At 42.4% G+C, this 23,598-nt stretch overlaps 1 protein-coding gene across 1 annotated transcript in view; it reads right to left on the bottom strand.

Annotated features, from left to right (window-relative positions):
* Window positions 1-23,598, bottom strand: part of Gclc (glutamate-cysteine ligase catalytic subunit) — a 40,644-nt gene that overhangs the window by 13,073 nt on the left and 3,973 nt on the right. The window contains exons 2-4 of the mRNA XM_038321674.2: window positions 5,383-5,495; window positions 4,291-4,473; window positions 749-862 (exon numbers count right to left, since the gene is read on the bottom strand). Coding sequence (XP_038177602.1) covers window positions 749-862; window positions 4,291-4,473; window positions 5,383-5,495 — 410 coding nt within the window. The remainder of the gene's footprint in view (window positions 1-748; window positions 863-4,290; window positions 4,474-5,382; window positions 5,496-23,598) is intronic.

Below are 23,598 nucleotides of genomic sequence, written 5' to 3'. Positions count from 1 at the left end.
TCCCAGCATGACAGAGGCAGCAGCCGGGAAACTATGAATTTGAGATCAGCCTACTCTACACAACGAGTTCCAGGATAGCCAAGGCTATGTAGCTAGACCCTGTTAACAAACCAAAACAAAACAAAACAACCAGCAGAACAAATAAATAAATCTTTGTCTACCCTTACAAAGATTTTAAATGTGAAACAGGCGGGGGCTTCTGAAAGCAGAGACTTTGGCTGTGACAGAAGTGGGGACTGTGAAAGGAGCAGCCTCCTAGGACTCCTAGCGTCCCCTACTGGGTCAGCAGGATAGGTGGAAAGCAAAGATCTTGCTGGTGCAGGACCTAAAGCAACTTAAAAGCTGAAAATTAAACTATAAACTACAGACCTAGAAAACACAAGAAGGCCTACGCTCTAAGAGGTGCTGTCCACATCTGACCTTGTCATGGCACCCAGAGTAATACAGAGCGATGGCAGATCCCGGTGGGAAAGGAACAGGTAAAGGAAACCTCCCAATACACATGCTTGCAGAATTAGGACTGAAAACTACCTGCAAATTAAAGGGAAGGAAAGGAGCCAAGGACTTTAAGGATGACTTAGAAAAGGGCAAAGCAAACCTGGACGCAGTTAGTGAAATAGTTTGGGGCTCCTGTGGACATGAGCAGATGTGTGTCTACTGTCTCCTCTGAATCCAGTACATGCTTAGGAGGAATTCCCAGACCAAATATTGTATACCAGAAGGCAGAGTCTGTCTGAGCCACACTCACCCAAAGCGGGGGTGTTTGTTTATGGCTTCGTCTGGAAAGAAGAGAGACTTGGATGCACCTTCTTCCTCTGGGTTGGGTTTGTATTCAGGCAGTGTGAATCCAGGGCAGCCTAGTCTGCAACCAATTGAGAAAGGAAGAGATGAGAGATGGCTTCAGAATCGATTAGCTATAGTATCACCATAATTTGCAATGGTTAAAAACATCTAATTTCCAGGGTTGGAGAGATGGTTCAGTGGTTAAGAGCACTGGCTGTTATTACAGAGGTCCTGAGTTCAATTCCCTGCACCCACATAGCAGCTCACAACTGTCTGTGACTCTAGATCCAGGGGATCCAACACCCTCACACAGACACAGGTGTGGGCAAACACCAATGCACATATAAATAAATCGACATCTGATTTCTATTACTCCTCACTCTGGAGGACCTCGCAGTGCTCCCAACAATGGAAACGCTGGGAATACTGGCCCCTTTGGGGTCTTTTTTTCTTCTCCAATTGCCTTGTATTGTGATCTCATTTGCTTATCCCAGCTGATTTTAACTTTATCAGCCTCCACTCAGCATCCAGAAACATTTGCTCAGCTTTCCCCAGAACAAATCCCTTGGTCACATGCTGTTATGAGGTAAAACACTGCTTTGGAAATGTTTTTCATTGGCTACAAATGCTCATATTACCTTCAACCTTATTTACTACATTGCTCCAGTCTCCTGGTGATTCTGGACCAGCTGTCCTGATTATTGCCTCTGCAGATCTCAGGAATCCCTCAAGGTTAAACAGTGTCTCTAGTAGCCCCAATTTACAGCAGGATGCCCTCTGATGTCCAAGATCCAACCTTATTGTCTAATTAAACCTCAAGAAGACCTCACTTGCGGTAAGGCAGTCCTTCCAAGTTAGTGAATGCAAAACAAAGCGGGCTCTTGGCGGAAGACTGGCCCGGACCTTCTGTAAGGACAGTCCAGTCCCTGCAAGCTGCCCATCACCCTATAAACAACTGAAGCTGTGACCCTCATCTGGAAAACAGTTCCTAGCAGCAAGGCCTCCTGGGCATTCGTGCAGAAAATGTGCACCTTTTCTGAGTCTGTGAACTTAAAAAAGTCCTGTAGTAGCGTGACAGACATTAGCCTGGGGAATCCTAGCTTCCTAGAGCCAGCTGGGCTAGACAGACCCTCAAGTCAGAATCCAGACTTTGACATCACAGCGCCATCGCACCTCTCACTGGTTCTGCCCAGCAGAGCGTGCGGCAGTGATGGAGATGTCAGCCATGCTGTCCAAACAACTACGAGAACCTCAAGTGAGGCGAGACTGACTAGATGCTGGATTTTCACTGCATGTAAAGTTATTCGAATTCAGTTAACTGCACTATCGCAGACTACAGAGCTGTGCCTCTTCTTAGAGAAACCCCACTGTTCACACTTCACACAGCACTTCCTCCTCAACCCCACGACAGCAAAGCCTCATCGTCTGCTGCACAGGGATTGGCTTTAAGATTTGTTTTTAGTGTTAACTGTGTGTGTGGGTGTGCGCATGTCTGTGCAGCTGCCCTTGGAGGCGGCAGGCACAGGAGCTCTTGGAGCTGCAGCGACAGGCAGGTGTGAGCACCCAGTGTGGGTGCTGGGAACCGAACTCATGTCCTGTGCAAGAGCAGTCTGCACTCTCAACCACTGAGCCATCTTTCCAGCCCTACAAGGAGGTTTTGAAGAACTAAATCAGTAGTAATTATTATTATTATTTCATTTACAAGCCAACAAATTTCCATCCCAGTACACAGAACTTGGATTTTTTTTTTTAAGAATTACAGAGTTTTTGATGGAACCTATTCCTGTTTCCATTCTTTATCGTGGAAGAAGTCACTAAAAACTTTTTCTCCAAAGAACAACTATCCCATACAGAACCATCAACTGCTCTTAGAGTAACAAAGTTCCCAACACCTGCCCGCCTCGCCAATCACCTGTACCTCAGCTTCCGGGTCACAACAGCTAACTTGCTTTCTTCTACTTCCCTCCAGTCTTGCCTGTGTGACTCGTCTTCCCCAGAACAGGCCTCTGCTCCCTCCCCTATGAAGCGACTCCTAGAGTTTTAGACACTGCTCAATCATCTTCCCTTGGTGAGGCCTTCCTCCACCCCAGAATCCACCACACAGCCACACCCCACTGCACTCCCTAATTCTATCATACAGATTGCATATTTATATAATGGGTATTTGATTAATCTCTGCTCTGCTCTCAGCTCTGCAGAGCAAAGTCTGCCTGGATCTGGAACAGAACAGGCTCCTGCATCTCTAAGTGTCTGAAGACTGACTTTAAGTTTTGAACTCCCATATGTAGGTTCTACACAAGGAGCTCACAAACCATAACGCCTATTGAAAATAAGTCCTTCTAAGATGGACGGCACGATGCTGAAAGCTCGTGTGCTTAGGAAAAAAGCAACATCAGAATAGTATATTGGTTTTGTTGTTGCTGTTGCTATTTGGTTTTTTGTTTTGTTTTGTTTTGTTTTGAGACAGGGTTTCCTAGCTGACCTGGAACTAGCTCCTGTAGACCAGGTTGGCCTCAAACTCAGAGATCTGTCTGTCTCCATCTCCCGAGTCCTGGGATTAAAAGTGTGTTTCAGCACAGCCTGGCTAATAATGTGGTATTTTAAGGTTATGAATAGTCACCCCCATAGAGAAGGCAGACATCTAGCTTAGACAAGTGAGGTTTGTGAGTAGAACTCCGATCTCACCTAGGGGCACTATATTTAATATTGGGCATTCATGCACCCCTTTCTAATCTTCACTGTTTATTTGCGGGTATTTACTGTCCTAGCTAGATTTGGTTACAAACCCTAAGCTTACAGCACCACACGAATGTGACTCAGCTTGTTCAGTTGGTATCTGGCAAGAGTACACCAGGAACAAAGTGCCCAAGAAGCTCGGTGCTGCCCCACACCCTGATCTCACCTTATCTGTGCTAGATATCTGCCAGATTGTGAAAGCATGCTTCCTCCCCAGTGTTCAAAGGCACTCTGGGGGTTGGGAGCCATAGCTCAGAGTCAGCTGGAGGACAGATGCTATGCTTCTTTGAGAATGTGAGCAAGCGCAACAGCTACAGTCTAATGAGAGGAGCCCCTGGGCTTGGCTCTTCCCCAGTAGGCCAAAGTCTCGGTCTCCCCACACTGCCAACTGGCCACCAGTCACAGGGTCTTTCCCAGCCAGTCCACACGTGCGCTCTCACCAACTGAAGATGCTATGCAATACTATAGCAGCCAAGAGTCTACCAAACGTCAGTAGGCAAGTCCAACCCTCAGCCCACGGGCCCCACATGCTGCAGGTTAGCTGTGAAGGTGGTCAACATAAGACTGTAAACTCACTTAAAATATGAGACATGTGTGTGCGTCCGTGTGTTATGTGTGTGTGAGAGAGAGACTTTGTCTTGACGTGAACTTTGAAGATGACAGTGCTGCACGGTACAAAGGTACAAGTGTGAGAACTGTAAAGGGAAACGCCAGGTCTTCATAGCCTCTAGTCTGACACCTCTGTTCTAACACGTTGATGCAGAAACTAACCTGGGAAAAGAAGTTATCGTGCAAAGAGCCTGGTTTTCCCCTAGCACAGAAGTGGCCTCCTTCCGGCGTTTCCTCATGTTGCCCTCCACTGTGTTGAACTCGGACATGGTTCCTCCATAGGGCTGTCCAGGTGTCCCTTCGATCATGTAGCGCCCATACTCCGGTCTCCAGAGGGTTGGGTGGCTGTAGAGAAGTCATTTTAGTTTCAGCTTATCCTTTTACTGTGGTCCATTTACTTTACAATTTTTAAAAGTTGTATTAAAAAATTTAAAGCTATTAGGTACAAATGAATAAAAGGGGCTTATTAAAAGCTGTAAATTTTCTATAGCTTTTCAAATACTTAAAGCTGCTAAGTGTTGAGTTTAAAATATTTCTAAGTAACTGAAAATTCACATAGGTATTCTGTCCAGGATGGAGTCAGCCCACGTGATAGGCTTTCAGCTCTATGTCAGGGTCCTCTAATGCAGCATCCCAAAACAACTAAATAGAAACTGGACTAGAGAGTAGGTGGCCTTGGCCCCTCTCTACTCCCATGTAAAGAAATATTTAATCAGGAAAAATAAATTGTTGAGTGTGACAGTGCACACCTTTAATCCCAGCACAGGAGGATCTCTGTGAGTTCAAGGCCAGCCTGGTCTACAGAATGAGCTCTGGGAACTCTAGGGCTACACAGAGAGGAAGAAGGAAAGGGGAAAGGATGAGGGGGAGGGGAAGGATGAGAAGAGGAAGAAAACTGTCTCTAGTTGTCTGAACTGTGGATCTCCATTCTTTCTCAGAAATGTGTCTTGAAGAACAAACAACCCTCCCACACTGGAGCTGACTGTGCTGGGTGTTCTGAGTTCCCCTGAGGTAACTAGTGTTAACCACACTTTATAGCCACGAGGAGACTGAGACACTGAGAGGTCAGGTGACTTGTTCAAGGCTACTCATCAACTGAGCGGATGAACCGAAGTTGGAAACCATAACTTGGGACCCAAACCTACACTCTTAACCTCTGTCATCTTGCTTCTCGAAATCTGAGAAAAGAACCGAGGTCTTGGTTACTCTAAAGGCTCCAGAACCACTAGGCTGAGTCTCGGGCCATCAGCTTACTTGGGGTTTGTCCTTTCCCCCTTCTCCTGCAGAGTTTCAAGAACATCTTCTCCAGACAACACCAGCTGGACTTTTCTATTTTCATGATCAAAGGACACCAACATGTATTCCACCTGCAGAAAGTAATAAAGGCAACGGATTAATGCTTTTCCAGACATGAACTCAACATGACCTTCAGAAACAGAGCCAAGTGCATGCCTTTAATCTCAGAACTCGGGAGGCAGCAACAGAAGGATCTCTGAGTAGTGACTTCGAGGCCAGCCTGGTCTGCAGCGTGAGTTCCAGAACAGCCAGGGTGGTTTTGAGACAGAGAAACCCTGTCTCAAAAAAAGAAATAGAGCAGGGAACAGGAAAATGTGATGGCTGTAAAGGAGTCACAGAAACTGGGAACGGTCACACCTGCTCACACTCTAAGTCCTTTGTGTGGTATGAAAACCTACAGACCATGGGAGGACAGAGCTCATTCTTCAACCTCTTCCTCTGTCCTAGTCCACATCCCACTGAAAGGTCAAGATGTCCATTAAGTACTACTTAGAGGAAAAACCCTCAGAGTTGAGATGCTGAGAAATGCATTTGTAAAAAAGCATTCTAATGCTCATTTCCTGAACTGGTTTAACAAAGAGGCTCTCCTGATATTTGAGTCAAGATAGATTACAGTCCCTGGTAGATTCTTCTACAATCCTCTAATTCCCTATTCTCCTTCAATGTAAAGATATTATTTTAGAGGCTCCAACAATTTAGTTTTGGTATGGTACAAGTAATCTGAAATGCAATACCATTTATAATGCAGCACACACTGGTGCATATTTATTACACCTGATAGAATCCTAACGGGGGGGGGGGGGGGGGGCGGGGAGAATCATAGGTCAATACCAAAGACAGACTTTTGTGGACAGAGTAAAACTTGAACTTGCTTTTGTTTTCCCTGAAATGGCATGCTTTAAAACAATGAGAGCTGGTGTTGAAATTTAGATTATGAATCACTATCTGTGAATGAAGTAAAATACCCACGTTCACATGTAAACAATAAGTTGTAGAGCTGAGTTATTCAACCAAATGCTTAGCTTACTCTTCAGAAAGCAGCTCTAGAGAACATGTTGTGACCCATAAGACAAACCAGCCCCAGATATATCTGGCTGGGTTTATTTTTATTAAAGAAAGGTGGGGAGAAAAAAAGGTAGGTGAGAGTGTATCTACTTTCCTTTCTCTATGTTTTGCAAAAAAAAAAAAAAAAAAAAAAAAGCAGAATCCCAACCTTAAATCTACCCAGGAGCCAGTCTGCAGCCTGTCTGCTCCCTTCTGAGTGGAGTTGATATCAGTACAGTACCTCATCTTTCAGTTGTGTGGATTTAGCTCAGTATTGACGGGTTTGCTGTTAATTGTTTTGTTTTTAGGCAGTTGCCCAGGCTGGCCTTTAATTCACTGTGCAGCCAAAGCTGACATCAAACTCACAATCTTCCTGCCCTGGCCTCCCTAGTACAGAAGAGTACAGATATTTGCCACCATACCAGGTAGAAGCAATCATTTTGAAGAGGCTCTTGTTTTTCAGTTAAAACATACAGAGGGATGAACATTTATAACCACAGGAAATGGTATGACAGTTTAAAATACAAAAGAAAACTAGCAAACCAACCAAGTAAAACACTTGCAATTATTCATATTACTAGCCATCTCATTGACGAATTTAGGTTCCTATCATGAAATTTTAGTTTTATGGGTGACATACTTTGTTTAGGTATGTGAAACAGAATAAGATGTTATAACCACCCGATCAATGTAGTGAAATCAAAGGCTGGAGAATGGAGAAGGGTCGCCCACCTGCCATCTGCCCGCCAGCATCCACAGACTCAGGACTCCTGACTAGCTCAACACTGTTGGACCATGGCACTCAGGAGGGGTCCATGAAACTCACTACCTGAATCAGTACTGTCTCCTCAGGCATGTTAAGATGTCTGCAGAGGAGCCCAAGAGAAAGACTACCTGTGACATCTTCACACACAGACCTTAACCTTTAAAGCCTAACCTTACAGTAGAAATATGAAATGCTCCCCGCAGCCTCCTGTGCTTGAACCCTTGACCTCTAGCTGACAGCACTGTTGAGAGATTGTGGAGCCTCTGAGATTAGAGATACGGCTGGCAAAGGTGGGTCGCTGGGGGGCACAGCTTGAAAGCTATGTCTGCTTTTGGTTCTGTCTTGAGATCTAGGCTTCCTGCCACCATGCTTCCTATACCAAAAGTTCCACTGCTATGGACAGTCCACCCTGTCACCAGAGGTTCCCTCTCCCACAGACAGACCAGGGAAGTTCTCCTTCCAAAGCTGCTTCTGATAACCTGAAGGGGTGCTCCTCCTTTAACTCCATGGCTGCGCATGTCTGCCTGGCATTATCAGTTATGGGTATCATAAGCAGATAATAAGGTTCTAAAAGATAAGCTAAGAGATAACTTTTTACTGGGTCTGCATCACTTCTCTGTGTTCAAAATAAGCAAGAATATCTGTGGTCATTATACTGAAAGGACTTTGGATAGTTTCCGAGTTTAAAATTGAAATCCTAAATTTCAGAAAATCCTATCCTCAAATGTAAAGCATCAAGAAAGGCAAAAGGGCAAAAAGCTTAAACACATTCTGTTTTACACCAGCCAAGTGAGAGACATTGAAGATGCTAATAAACCAGACTCTTAACTGGAAAACAATCATCCCATGACCTCATGAAGCCAACAGAATAGAAAATATCAGAATACTTATTACACGAGAAAGAAAAACTGACCTTTTATTAATAAGGCCTAAGTTTGAATGAAATCTAACGAAAGTTCCTGAGCACTTTTCAATTTTAAATAAGTAAATATAAAACAAAATGAGGTTTTGCTCTTGCTCATTTCACGACTCCCGTGCAGCACTGTCACCTCAAAATGCTGGCAGACTGACGACCAAAGCAGGGCCACGGGCTTGGCTGGGCCACCTAGCGGCGAGCAATAACAATGATATCATAAGGCAAAGCTTTCCATACCTGATGCCTAAAGCTACAACCAACGGCTTACATGACGATGCCTGGATTTCACACCGCTTTCCCAACTGCTCCCTTGATACAACAGAAAGAAAGCTAAAGAGAAAATAACACAGCAGTGTGGAGGCCTCCTGTGCACAGTGACTTCAACCATTCACATAAAAGTATTATCAGTCACCACCCCAAAGTCCTTCTGACCCCTAGGAAATGTGGCACCTACAAGACCAAGTGTCACCGGAGAAGGAAAGAAGTCCAAGAATTGAAGCGTTAAATTATTAGTTAGATAAAATTCAAAAAAGCTTAAAAGCAAAAGTGCCAGATAAACCCATAGTCAACTTCTCAACCCCTGGGATCAGGAGATTATGGAGAAATAAGAGGTGGGGATGGGCCACGCATGGGAAGAGCATTCCTGCCTTTTCCAGGAGCAGGCAGACTATCTGGGAACTTGTTTCTTTCTTCCTTTTTGTTCTTTCCAGTTGCTGCCATGGAAACTACCCAGTATTGAGGCACTGAGGAAAGATTATCATGACATCAAAGGCAATGTGGGAGGAGGGGCCAGTCTGACAGCATCTCAGAATCAATTTCAGCTAGTCCATTCAGAAAAGGACTTCTTTTTTTAATTGTTTTTATTGAGCTATATATTTTTCTCCGCTCCCATTCCTTCCTCCCCCATTCCCTTCTGCCCTCCCATGAGCCTTATGTTCCCAATTTACTCAGGAGATCTTGTCTTTTTCTACTTCCCATGTACATTAGATCCTTTTATGTCTCTCTTAGGGTCCTCATTGTTGTCTAGGTTCTCTGGGACTGTGAATTATAAGCTGGTTTTTCTTTATTTTTTTTTTTTGTCTACAAAGTGAGTACATATTATATTTGTCTTTCTGGGACTGGGTTACCTCACTCAATATGATGTTTTCTAGATCCATCCATTTGCTAATTTCAAGATGTCATTATTTTTTTCTGCTGTGTAGTACTCCACTGTGTAAACATACCATATATTCTTTATCCATTCTTTAGTCAAGGGGCATCTAGGTTGTTTCCAGGTTCTGGCTACGACAAATAATGCTGCTATGAACATAGATGAGCACATGTCTTTGTGGTATAATTGAGCATCCTTGGTATATACCCAAAAGTGGTATTGCTGGGTCTTGAGGAAGGTTGTTTCTTAATTTTCTGAGAAAACGCCATACTGATATCCAAAGGGGCTGTTCCAGCTTACATTCCCACCAGCAATGCAGAAGTGTTCTCTTTTCCTCACAACCTCTCCAGCATAAGTTGTCATCAGTGTTTTGATTTTAGCCATTCTTACAGGTGTAAGATGGAATCTCAGAGTTGTTCTGATTTGCATTTCTCTGATGGTTAAGGATGTTGAGCATTTCCTTAAGCGTCTTTTAGCCATTTGAGATTCCTTTGTTGAGAGTTCTCTGTTTAGGTCTGTACCCCATTTTTAAATTGGATTATTTGTTCTTTTAATGACCAATTTCTTGATTCTTTGTATATTTTGGAGATTAGTCCCCAAACAGGGACTTCTTACCCACAGGTACCCTGCCCTCTAGGAGGAACAAGTTAGAAAAGGGGAAATTCAGCAAGGTCACCTAGGCAGCACTTGGGCTGACCTGCAACAGTAGTTGCCCTTCCGTGAGGATTTTCTTTCTCTGGTTTCAGTTACCCACAGTCCCAAAAACTTGCTATGTGTTTCCTTCTGACAAAGATGAGTCACATAACTCTTATTACAATGCACTACAATTATTTGTTAATCTCTCACTGTGGGCAGCAATTTAATTGGTTTACTTGATTTAAGTAACCCTAATGATTAGGGAGTGGGTATGCCAATTCTCTAACTCTGACTGGGCTATAAGGCCAGAATTCCAGCAACATCACATAAGCAGACTAAATACATATACTATTCTGAAAACATAAATGGGCTGCAGAGTGACTTTCATTTTCGTGTAATCAATGTACAATCCCAGAAGTGGCAGGGGAAGAAACAAAACACTCAGCACACACCAGCATCAGATGTGTATTCTCCACAGTACACAGAATTTGAAACATGGCTGCCCAGCACCCCTGATTTATCCTTTCATATAGAGAAAGGGACCAGTAAAAATGCCTGCACACTTTGCTATCTTTTAGAATGTATACTGCTTTCTCCATATATTAACACTTAGATCTCTGACATTTTCTATTGGTGAGAGTAATTTTTATCCCATTAGATAAAAGTCACTAATATCTTTCAACAATTGAGTCAAGAACAGAGACATAAAAATCTAGTTTTGAATATCTCTGAGCTATTGAATCAAGGCAAAGACACACATAGAGGTTATTGTGAACTCTGCTGTGTGTGTTAATGTTGCCAGGAACAACCAGACATGTAATTCTAAGTCATAATGCTTGTTTGAGCAAAGATGAGCATCTTTATGTTCATGTAAAATTATACCAATAAAAATAAAGAATCTTAATTGAGGGTGATCTAAGTACTCTGTAACATACTGAATACAAAGCAGACATACAGCAAATATTTGCAGCATTGAAGGTTAAAATAACAGTAATAATATTCAGAATGTTACATGAAGCCTGTAAGTGGTACATGAAGTAGTACAAATTAAACCTTCTACTTCCTCTTACATTTATAAAGTGTAAAGCCTGTGGGAAGGGAGCCAGAGGCTGAAGTGTGCTGGGCATTTAGGAAGCAGTGCCTTCTTGCTATGGACTTGTGCAAAGAGGAAGTCTGATGGAGGAGAGTTATCTGTCTATGTTTCTTTCATTGGTTAATTAATAAAGAAAACTGCCTTGGCCCTTTAAGAGACAGAAAATTAGGTAGGTGGAGTAGACAGAACAGAATTGTGGGAACAAGGAAGTAGAGTTGGGGAGACGCTTCAGGCAGTCACCATAGTGAGTCTCCATGCTGCTCCTCTCCGAGATGGACGCAGGTTAAGATCTCTCCTGGTAAGCCACACCTCGTGGTGCTACCCAGATTACTAAATATGGGTTAAAGCAAGATATGAGAATTAGCCAATAAGAGGCTGAAACTATGGGCCAGGCAGTGTTTTTAAAAGAATACAGTTTCCGTGTAATTATTTCGGGTGTAAAGCTAGCCAGCGGCCGGGTGGCGGGACACAGCCCTGCCGCTTCTCACTACAGAAGTCATCCATTTCCCTAGGACTAAAGGAAAACTTCCCTGAGAAAGACTACTTTGAGAAAGCTCTTTAGTCAGCTTCTATATAAATGACAACTAAGTAATTTCCACACTCAAAGGTATTTAACCCACCCAGCATGCACCTGACTCCTGGAGAGAAGAACCCAGTACCTGTTGTGTAAGGTGCCACGAAGTACTGTTTCTCCCACAGGTCGTGGTGGGTACTCTTTAAGCCCTAGTCAGTGTGGGAGGGAAGGAAGGCCAAGTGTCTTACAGCTTAGATAGGTCTCCAGGCAGCCACCCCAGAAGCTGGATTCAGGACCAGCCCCCACACTGCTGCTCTCTTCTAGCCTATATAGAAGCTTAACTACTGCTAGAGCCACCAGCACTCCCTCAGAGACCCAGTTTTATCTTCACACCAACTCCTGGATAATTCCATAGCCATTCTGTTAAAATCGGCAACTAAACAGTGATGGTTGGGAGTTCTTCCCCAAAGTTATTAATGTTTTACTGTGTGGGGAAACCGTTTTATAGATCTAAGCCACGGTCCGGCTGCCCATTTCACTTAACATTATTATTATTTTTTGTTGTTGTTGTTCTTTCATTCCTCAACAAAATCCTGAGATGAGCAGGTATTGGGAACACTGAAGAATCGAGGTCACACTACAGCTAGAAAGACAGTCACTAACACTAGAAAACTAAATTAACTGAATGGGTGCCCAAAATGTGGAGTATCAGGGCCTAACTAAATCTAGGGATCCAGAGGGCTTTCCAGATGATGTGCCATTTAAATTCAAGCTAATACTTAGAAGGGACACTGGCTACACAAAGGCAAGTGTCTACAGAACATTCCTGCAACATAAATACAATGTCCTTCAGGATGCTCTACTTCCCTATCCACTCCTGGGGAGCAGATGCAGCACGTGCTCATACACTGGGCATCATCTCACAATAGTTCTCCTCTATCATAAACCCTTAACCCTGGCCCATTCCCTACAGAGAGGCATTAGTGACTTATTTTGGGAGCACACTCTCCGCCATCAAGTTGGACAGCACTATTTCTATATCCAGCCTGACACACAAACCTGAAGAACCTGTTGGTGAGAGCCATAGTGATATTACTTAATTTTTAGCCACCCCATAGTAGGGAGAATCTGAATGTCAAAACCAAGAATATTTGTGCTGAGTACAGTGTAAAACTGAGAGAGAAATCTGTGGTGGTTTGAATAAAAATGGCCACCACAGGCTCATGTATTTGAATGCTTAGTCACCAGGAAGTGGAGCTCTTTTTAAAGGATTGGAAGGGTGAAGAGGTGGTCTTGTTGGAGTAGGCGTGGCTTTGTTGGAGGAAGTCTGTCACTGGGTGTGAGCTTTGAGGTTTTAAAAGTCTCAGACAGGCCTAGACTCTCTTCTCTCTTTTTGTGGTTGGTGGATGAGGATGTAGCTCTCAGCTACTGCTCCAGTGTCAGGCGTGGCCCCATGCTCCCCACCATGATGATCATGGACTTACCCTCTGAAACTGTAAGCCAGCCCCCAATTAACTCCTTTCCTTTTAAGGAGCTGCCACGCACGGTCATGGTGTCTCTTCGCGAAGCAATACAACAGTGACTAGGACAAAATCCTAGAGCAGGAATTTTCATACCAAAATTTGAGATGGGTCAGGTTTTGACTCAAGGTGGACTCCAGTGTTATCTATCATAAATATCAGAATTTGTGCATTTCTGGTCATGTTTAGCAGCATTGGCGTACAAAGTGTAAACTACTGTGGTGTTCTGCCTGTGATAATATGGAAATAAATTGGCGAGATGTTAACAATAAATTGTTCATGCCTCAAAAAGGTTTTCAGTGGAATCTGAAAACATCTCATGTTTTTCCTTCCCCTCTCACATACACTTCAAGATGTCAATTTATGCCACAGAATTATACAATACATTCTAGGGGGAGTTTAGATATTTAGAAATTAAACTTAGCCTCACCCTGCTCTGGTCTTTGGTTGGCATCTGGCATGCTTGATTAGGACAGTAGCTTCCAGAGCTGGCTGCTTTATTATTAATCTCATATTAATTATTAACCTCAAATTTAACACTGCATAAGTGAACTTCTCTTGTAGGCGGACTTACTTCTCTGAGTCACTTTGGTCCACAGAGGAAACTTTTCACATGCCTGGTTTAGTGAGAAGAAGCCCATGTGAAAAATGAAGACTTTAAGAGAAAAATGGGATTGTGCCAGATGAAGGCATAAGTGACAAACAATCCCACACCAGTTTGGAATTATGATTAATAGAATGGTTATTTATTTAAAGGGGAAAAAACTTACAGATCACTGTCCCAGACAACAGCCCTCTGCGCAATCAGGAAGGGAGCCTGCGAGTGGAGGGAAGTGGCCGCATTTTTAAAAAGAGAGACCACGCCCCAATGGGCTGGTATCTCAGCGGCTATTGGCTGAAGGAGCGGAAGGAGCTCCTGCAACAAAAGACGACATAAAGCATCCATTTTCTAGGTCTTTTAATTTAAGTTAGCTATTTTTTAAGTGATTCAATTATGTCACTTTAAATTTTATGATATGTATGAAGCCCTCCCTTGTTCATGAACCTAGGAAGGACACAAACATATCAGGTTATCAATGTGAAGCCTTTCTTGCCAATAATAACGTACAGTATTGTAAATATAAGCAGTTATTTACCTCAAAACAACCCTGCTTCTAGATTTCAAGGGCAAAGGAACTCCTTAGCTCTTTCCCAAACAAAACAAACTATATTCCCGTGTCAGAGTTCCAGTTCACACGTATGTGCAGGACATGACATGGAATCTGCTTCCCACTCAGAGGCCGTTTGCAATCAACTGTTCAGAAGTAGGCAGAGATGGGGAGTGGGGTGAGGTCGCCATCTCAGAGTGTGAGAGCCGTGCATGCTGCAGTGTCCCCTAGGTGCAGGGACTTTTATTGCTTTAGCATGGAAACATGACTATTACTAGAGACAGCATTCCTAGGTGTTCTCACTTAGAGAGGTGAGCAAACACACCCCCTTTCCATATACTTACCTTGTCCTAAATCCTGTAAGAAACAGGAGAAACTCGAGGGGTTTAGTGGAACCAAATCATTCAACAAGTAATAGAGGCTTAAAACAGGTAACCCCAAAGCACCCACTGTACTCAGAGACAAGATGATAGTAACACAAGTCCCCTTTCTCCCAAACACTAAAATGCCATTCCAAAGTATTAAGAATATGAATACAGATACTCTCTGCTAATCATAGCTCACAAGGGCAGTGTCAGGGTCCCAATCCAAACCTGCTCCTGATGTTACCAGGCTGACCACCAGAGTCATCCCGGCCTGCTTTAGACATGACTTGGGACATTTTAGACAAGCTGAATCATGCCTAAAAGTCAAGAGCCTCTGGTCCAGCACAGGCTGCCTAACTGTAAGGTAAGCTGGTATGAGTATCTTATGAATAGGGCCAGCTTGCCAGCAGATTGGCAGGGAAGGTTGCAGTCATGGACTCAACTTGTCATCCTTTGTCCTCGGAATAGAAGAATTTACTACATACACAATGAGCACTGTCATTCTCAGAGTGCTGGCACTCACTGAGAGTTACTGCCACCTGATAATGAAAAACGCTTAGTTTGCCTCTATTATGGTCTGCGATGCACACGTGTCCTCATGAGGAGTGGCACTACTTGCCACTGTCCCTTGCCCTACCCTTCTTTCCCCGATCTGTTGTGAAGTCTGTACACACCATCATTGCTCCTGCCTGCTTGGGCAGCAACCGGGGGAGCAGTGGAGTGTAGGGCCCGGGTCTGCCCTTATTCCTGGGGCTCATCTTGAGGACAGTTTTTGGGCAGATGACTAAGCATTCTGTTTGTTCCTGTGCTCCCTCTGCCCCGCCTGGTGATTTGCTGTAGGGCATTGTTGACTCTATTGTTGGCATGGTAATTTCCCACCTGCCTAGGTGGAAGTCCTTGTGCAGCAGTTAGATATGGTAATTTCCCACCTGCCTGGGTCGAATTCCTTGGGCAGGAGTGGGGTATATAAGATTTTCCCCAAGGCTAAATAAACGGCATTCGGCTGATCTCCTTTCGAATGACCCAGGTCTCTTTGTGTGTTCTTTCAATCTCCAGGCCCTTGTCCGACTCGCGTAAGGTACAGTGGCGCGCGAACTGTACCGAGGGGGTAACACAGAATCGGGTGTTACAGTGGAGAATCCCAACAGTCCATTTGGAACCTGGGAACCACATACCTCACTTTCCTGGTGGGTTTTGTTGTATTTTGTTTTGTTTAAGCAATATGAAGATAATACCGCTCCGCGGGCCCCAGGGAGGAATGGCACCAAACACTGCCTTTACAGGCTCATTGGTTTCCATCACTACAGCAGGGGCAGAGTTTTTCAAGTTGGTTACACCTTGGTGGTCATGGTAGGTACAATTAATACTAGAAAATATGAATTTATTGCAACAGAGGAAAGAACATTTAGGTGACAAAAGTACTGTTTCACTAGGAATTTTATTTTGGGTCTAGCCTTACTAACTGAAAGTTACTTATGTACAAAACGTGCAATTCGGCTGACCCAGGGGTCCTTCTCACAGCAAACATCCCCAACAGCTTCCCAGGAGCATTAGGTCAACTGCCATCCTCCACCCAACCCCTGCCACCATGCAGCAAACACACTCGCCTTTCTGCTTCTCCAGGAACCACACAGGTCTGTCAGAGCACTCCTGTGTTACTTCTTCAGGGGAACTTGGTAGGTCTCACACACCGACCCTACTAAAGCTCACACGGTAACAGATAAACCACCTTACATACTCTGTTTCCCAGAAGCCCCTGTACCTAAATGCACTCTCGCTACCCAAGGTTGTGTCTTCAGAACACAGGCTTACAACCCTCTCCACACAAGTGGGAATCTGAAATGGAGTGGACTCTGCTACTAGCACTAAAACACTTTTTTTAGGTCTTCAGACTTCTTTACGCAATTTCATTTCTTTTTTAGCTATAATGAAGCAAGTCACTGGAGTTACACAGGTGGCCTTACTGACTCCCGTTCTTTGTCACCTTAATCCATTTTCCATAGTTCAGTCCGAGCCAAGCAAATAAGACTGCCAAGCTCCTCAGAACTGAGTACAGATAAGTGATTCCTGGGTAGGAGCTGGGGGTGAAATGCATGAACTTTGTGCTTTCAGGACTTCTGTTGACTTCCTGCACTTATTCTACTTGACTAGAAGGGCCAATAGATCATAATACCCAGAAACAGCTACTTCTTGGTCCACCAGCATAGACAAGACTACTGAGGAGCGCTAGGCAGTTAAGTAGCTTTTAATTCCCTTTTAGATGTCTGAGGCTTGCTTGCAGCTCCAGAATAAATTCCATGAGCATTTATTTCTTATTAACTTTCCAAGCTTTCTAGTCACGGCTGTTTTCTCTGAGCATCTTCAACACCTAGAGGAGTGTGGCTGATTTCAGACACTTTAGGACATTGCCTAGCTCCGCCATGCTCTAAGAATTCCAGCCCCTAACTCCTGTGGTTAAATTTAGTGAGATAAAAATCACATCCGCTATGGATATGAATACTGTGCCTTGGTGTGGATCTTGGTTTATTGATATAAATTTAAAGTCAATTTTGTTATATGTGCATTTTTAAAAAGATTTATTCATTATGTATACAGTGCCCGCATGCATGCCTGCAGGCCAGAAAAGGGCACCAGATCTCATTATAGATGGTTGTGAGCCATCGTGTGGTTGCTGAAGAAGGGCAGGTAGTGCTCTTCACCACTGAGCTATCTCTCCAGCCCCTGTTATATATACATTTCTGCTCTCGATTAAGGTATTGTGTTTGTGCAGCTCATTTAAAAATGTCATGTATAATTAAGAAATACAGGTTAATAGATAGTTGTCTATAATAGTCAAGCTTGTTATCATGCTAGTTAGGTTTTCTAGATGTACAGAGATGTATTTCAGATGGATATTCTTCAAATCTTTCAAAGATTTACAGAATATGGCATTTAAAATGATTAAGAACTTAGAACTTTTCATGACACATCTGCTCCTGGAAGCACCAATCTGCTTTAAGAGGAAGATGGGCATGGAAAAGGCTCCTTATGAAGTTGGTTAGCCTTTTGAGCAAGAAACTGCTCTTGCCCGGACTGCTTGATGGTATGCTGTATGAACTGGACATGCAGGGCCTGCAGGAAAATGACTGCTGAAGTTGCCTAAAGAAGGTAAGTAAGACAGTCCTTCAGGGTTCCTGCTTCATGAAAGAGTCGCTGCTAGACATGCTGCAGGACACAGAAGAAAGCAACTGACAAACTTTGCCAGTATAAAGCATAAGAGATCTTCAAATTTCCTGCTTCATGGAAAAGTCTGCTGGATACTATGGGCCTGTAGGTTGAAGATGGATGCCCCAATGGTATAGAAGAACTTTGGGTGACTGTCCAGGCAGCAAAAAGTATGTCAATTCTAGAGTTTTGGAAGTTGCTTACAATGAACTTATTGTTTACATAGGTAATATTACATCCTTCTGGAGTCTTTGATGGAGCTGAAGAAAGATCATTATAATTATAAAAGATAGAGTAGGTCTAAAACTTTACACTCACAAAAATAGGATAGATGTGGGCTGGAGAGATGGCTCAGCAGTTAAGAGCATTGCCTGCTCTTCCAAAGGTCCTGAGTTCAATTCCCAGCAACCACATGGTGGCTCACAGCCATCTGTAATGGGGTCTGGTGCCCTCTTCTGGCTTGCAGGCATACACACAGACAGAATATTGTATACATAATAAATAAATAAATATTTTAAAAATTGTTTAAAAATAGGATAGATGATACAGTATTTAATAATTTGCCAAATGTAAATGAACTAAATATTGTAATAATAATTCTTGCTTGATACCTATTTTATTATATGTAATGTTGCCATGTTAAAGTAAAAACCTTTTTTTATAATTAGACAAAAAAAAGGGAAAGTGATGTGGGATTCCCCTCTGTATACTGTGAATATGTTTTATTACCACTGGTTAATAAAGAAGTTGCTTTCGGCCAATGGCTTAACAGAATATAGTCAGGCAGAAAATCTGAACAGAGATGTAGAAAGAGAGAGAGTAGGCAAAATCAGAGAGACACCATGTAGCTGCCAAAGGAGAAAGATGTAAGCCACCAGCAAGAACCTTATCTATAAACCACGAGCCTCATGGTAAAATTAAAGTAACAGAAATTAATTACTTTAATTAATTAATTTAAGATGTAAGAGCTAGCTAGAAATACGCTTAAGCTATTGGCCAAACAGTATTATAACTAATATGGCTTCTGTGTGGTTATTTCAGGTCTGGGCAGCCAGGAAATGAACAAGCATTCTCCATCTACACATACCTTAGTTTTCTGTGTGTGCAACATACATATGTATGGGTGCACATTCATATCAGTTCTGTCTTTCTGCTTGTTTGAGACAGCCTGCCACTTTTCTTCTGTGTTCGCAGGCTAACTGGCCCACAACCTTCCAGGGATTGTCCTGTCCCCACCTCCTGTGGCCTTGTAAGAGTACTGGCATTACCAATTCAGGGGCTACTACAGCTGGCTTTTACATGCGTCACAGGGACTCGAACTCAGGTTTTCACACTCTGTGGCAAGTGCTTTATTCACTGAGCCATTTCACCAGTCCACACCTCAGATTTTTAATGCTTTCCAAGAGTTTTACCGAAAATCTTCAGGAGTCCCCTACTTTACGGTTTCTGCTAAATCAGTATGCCTTTTAGAAATAAAGACTTAACAGAATCTTAAACAGGTACTGTAGGAAACTACAAAGTTGATGGCGATGTGTGTGGACACAGCTGGAATATCTGTGTGCGGAACTTTTGTAATCTTGTTAAACTACAAAATCCTGACAACAGACACAATCTGAACACAGATCATTCCAAGACAGTGCAACAGAGTAGGACAGAGCAGGACCACAGCCAGATTTTCTGGTTACTTACTATGATGCACCAAAGAAATGTTAGGGAGAAAGAGTTCTTGCCCACATGTGTGAGGACTTTAGGTTTGATACCCAGGTGCTACAACACAAATGTTAAAAACAAAAACAAAAAAATTAAAAAAACCAAAAATCTCTGCTAGCAAGCACTACCTGCTTGAGTGTGAATCTGTCTCTATGGAGCATTACCAACCCATTTCTTCAGACTACTATCAAATGACCTAGAAGAATTAGCTGTTGTGTGCATTCCATGATTTTTCAAAATTTATCTGAAATTTAGAACATTCTCAAACAGTTAAAAAGTATTAAAAGCACTTGCCTAGGATACACGAAGCCCTGATTTGAATCCCTGGCATTACAAAACAAAGGGATACCAAAGGAAACAAGAAAAATTTGGCTGAATCTTGGCTGAGTGTCTTAGAGCCAGGAGGACAGCCAGCTTGGACAAGGTATAGAGGCAGAGAACAGAGCTGTAAGGGTGACAAAGTGGAGAGACTTCCATTTCCTACTCTTCTCAAACAGCGACACAAACCCTAACAAACAAGAAACGCCCCCGTCTGCAGAGCCTCTGCACTAAGAAGAACTAGAATTCACTAAGTCAATGTTATGCAGAAGTGCCCTAAAGACACAGGTGTTCAGACTCCAACCAAATCCTAATTCAGGAGTACTGGGTAGAGAGTGCAGAAGTATGCAGATTTTTCTGAGCTACTCATGAGCTATAAAAACAATCCTTCAAAAGATCCTCAGTCTAGATAATGATATTCCGGAAGTATTATGGAAGCATATAGGGATACATGAACACTGAGCACCTAACACGGTAACATTCCCGAGCATGGAAGCATGCTATTAATGGGGTGGGGACCACCAATGGCAGGAGACCTGAAATGTCAAAAGCAATTGTTAGAACCACACTAATTATTATAATTCACTGTGTCCACAAAGCTCAATTTAGTAAGATTGCAGGATAAAAGACAAATTTAGAAAATCAGCAAGAGTATATGGCCTTGTATGTGCAAAAAAAACCAATACACTGAAAGCTATATAAAACACTGCAGAGAGAAACTACGAATGTAGAGATGAGGAGAATAGGGAGATTAATTGCTCATGTATCAATTCTCAAATTAATATGTGCACTCAATAGTATCCTAATGAGATAAAAATCTCATAAGGGCTTTTTTTTTTTTTTTAAATACACTCTACCTGGTTCTAAAAGTCATGGATTCAGTGTATCTAAACAGAGAGGGTATTTCCTGACTTCATTCTCTAAAGAAACCAAAGGAGAATGTTATCAGCACCAAGAAAGATCACTGGACAGTGCAACAGATGCGGAAATAAAACTACAGCGAGCAGCAAGGAGATACACTTTGGAAGTGAAGGAAGGCTAGTCCTCCCAACAAGCACTGGAGCAGCATTCAATAAACACATACATATGTATGCACACACACAAAACACAAGGTATCTCTCTTTTCTATGGAGTGAGGGAGAAAACCAGAAGCTTTGTAATGTCTATGAAGAAATGAATTGTTTTTGCTTCAGACAAGAAGTTAATATCCAGAGTTTATGAAAACTGCAGAAATTAAATACCAAGGCAATAAAACTGTTTTTCACTGAATAGACAAATAAATTGGACAGTACCTAAAAGAGAAAGACAAATGGTCAGTGACTACTTATAAAGTGTGCAATACCCCTAGCAATCAGGAAAATGCACATGAAAACTACGGAGACACCAGATCACCCTAGTCAGAATGGCTGTCATCAACACATCTGACAAATGTTACAAAGGATATGGAGAGAAAGGAACCCTTATTCACTGTTGGCAGGGGTAAAGACTGATATAGCCATTATGGAAATCAGTTTGAAGATTTCTCAAAAAATTAAAAATAGAAATACCATATGACTCCGCTGTTTCACTCCTAGGCATTTTTACCCACACAACTCCATACTCCACCATATGAAATATTCGCATTCCCGTGTCTATCACTGCTTTATCCATTACAGAAAGAAACTGAAATCAACTTAGTTGTCCATCAGCAGATGAATGGATAATGAAAATTTGACATATTGTACATATGTATGTATGTACACACAGACACACAGACACACACACACAATTTAGCACTAAAGAAAAAACGTGATCACATAACTTGTAGGGAAATGGATAGACTCGATATATATTAAGCAAAGTCACACAATCCCAGAAGGAAAAAAACCACTCATATTCTCCCTTATATTTGGAAGCTAGCCAATACATGTAAACAAATGTGCACGTGGGTATAGCATAATATATAGGAAAGCTAAATATTAGGGGATGAGGAAATACTGGATGCAGGTAATGGACACAAATTATCAAAGGATAGAAAACTAATCGCGTTTCTACTTCTATTCGTTTTTGGTAGTGGATATACAGATATATTCATTCAAATGTCAATGTATAAAATCCAGCATGAAACGCCACAGTTTGTTCTGAAAAGCTATTCTGTCCGAACACGGCCCATGAATGGAGTGGTGTGAGAGAACTCCAGGTGCTTGTTATAAAACTCCAGGAAAACAAAGAGTCTTGTGACCTCAGTATTTTAAAAACAAGGAGCTGTTCTTGGAATATGTTTTCAGGCTCCTCCTAGGTGTTTCGGACAGGAAGCGCTTCCTTCAGGTTATCATTATTGCTTGCTGGTATCATTCAATTAAATGTTTAAATTATCCTTTCGATGCCCCTATGGACAAACATGGGTTTTTGTTTTTTGCCACATGTGGCTTGTCCTTGTAATTGTACACTTTATTCATGTGATTCTTCTTACCCTTCGGAATACACACAGTCTGAAGCTCTAAGACTGCCTGCTGCACGAGACTGCAGTCCACCTCATTCATCAGTCCCACACTCTCAGGTCCCGCCATCTCTAGAGTGGAGACTCTAACTGCAGCGGAAGATCACTGGGTCTTTGGGTCTGGTCTAATTTTGTTTGGTGTTCTGGTTTTTTTGTTGTTGTTGTTTGTAACATTTTGCTACTGATAAAGTTTAAAATAAATAAAATTCAAAAACTGAATAATTGTGTTCAATGGTATATTCTAGTAAATCAATAAATGTGGTTCTGAAATACAACTGAGATTCTGAAATGCTATTTTATTATTATCATTTTATTGTTTTGTGTATGTTTATGTATGTCTGTGCACCACGTGAGTGTAGTACCCTCAGAGGCCAGAAAAGGGTCTTATATCTTCTAGGACTGGAGTCACAGATGACTGAGAGGCTATGTGGGTACTGGTAACAGAATCTGGGTTCTCTGGGAGAGTAACCTATCAAGTGCTCTTAACTATTGAGTCATTTTAAAATTCCACCATAATGGAGCAGATATAATTGAAAAACACAATACAACAAAACAAAACACCAGCTAATGTGGAACGTCTCACCCACAATGACTATGATTACTTAAAGAGATTTAAAGTGAAGCCTGGTGGCACAGGCCTGTAACCCTAGCTACCTGGAAGGCTAAAGCAGGAGGATCATAAGTTCAAGGCCTGCCTGTTTCAAAATTTTAAATAGGGCTGGGGCTATATATAGCTCAGCGGTAGAGTACTTGCTGAGCATCCTTGAGACAAAGAAGGAAACTTGGAAGAAGCAGGTTTGCAGAAGACATTCTTTGAGAACTACTGTATTTGGTTACAAATCTGAAAATGTTTCCTTTCTTTCTGCACACTAACTTTGCATTGTTTAACATTTTTATTAACATATATTATTTAAGAAAGGTCTCAACTTTACCACATTTGGGGCAGAAATGAAGAAAAGGACAGACACACAGAAAAGCTGAGGTCAGATAGGCTATGCTTGCACTGATGGTGCAGCACCAACCACACACAGGATGTAAAAATACTCTACTGTACACACAGTCAACATTCCCACTCAGATCAGAGGAAGGCTTTGTCAATTTCCCATGAGTCTGAGGCCTTGGTCCTTGACATGACTCAACTCAAACATACATGTTCACGCAGAACTTCACTTGCTCCATGCACATCATGACAGCTCCCTGGCCTGCTTCATTTGAGTGCTGTACAAGGGGATTTGGTAACATGCCAAATTTTAGAGTCAGGTTTCAGTTCTGCTACTAAGTAACAGAAAAGGCTGTACACACAATTGACAG

Source organism: Arvicola amphibius, chromosome 3 (assembly GCF_903992535.2).
Source record: "Arvicola amphibius chromosome 3, mArvAmp1.2, whole genome shotgun sequence".
Classification (NCBI taxonomy): Eukaryota; Metazoa; Chordata; class Mammalia; order Rodentia; family Cricetidae; genus Arvicola; species Arvicola amphibius.
Note: the sequence above shows the minus strand (reverse complement) of the source record. Positions and strands in the feature narration are given on the sequence as shown.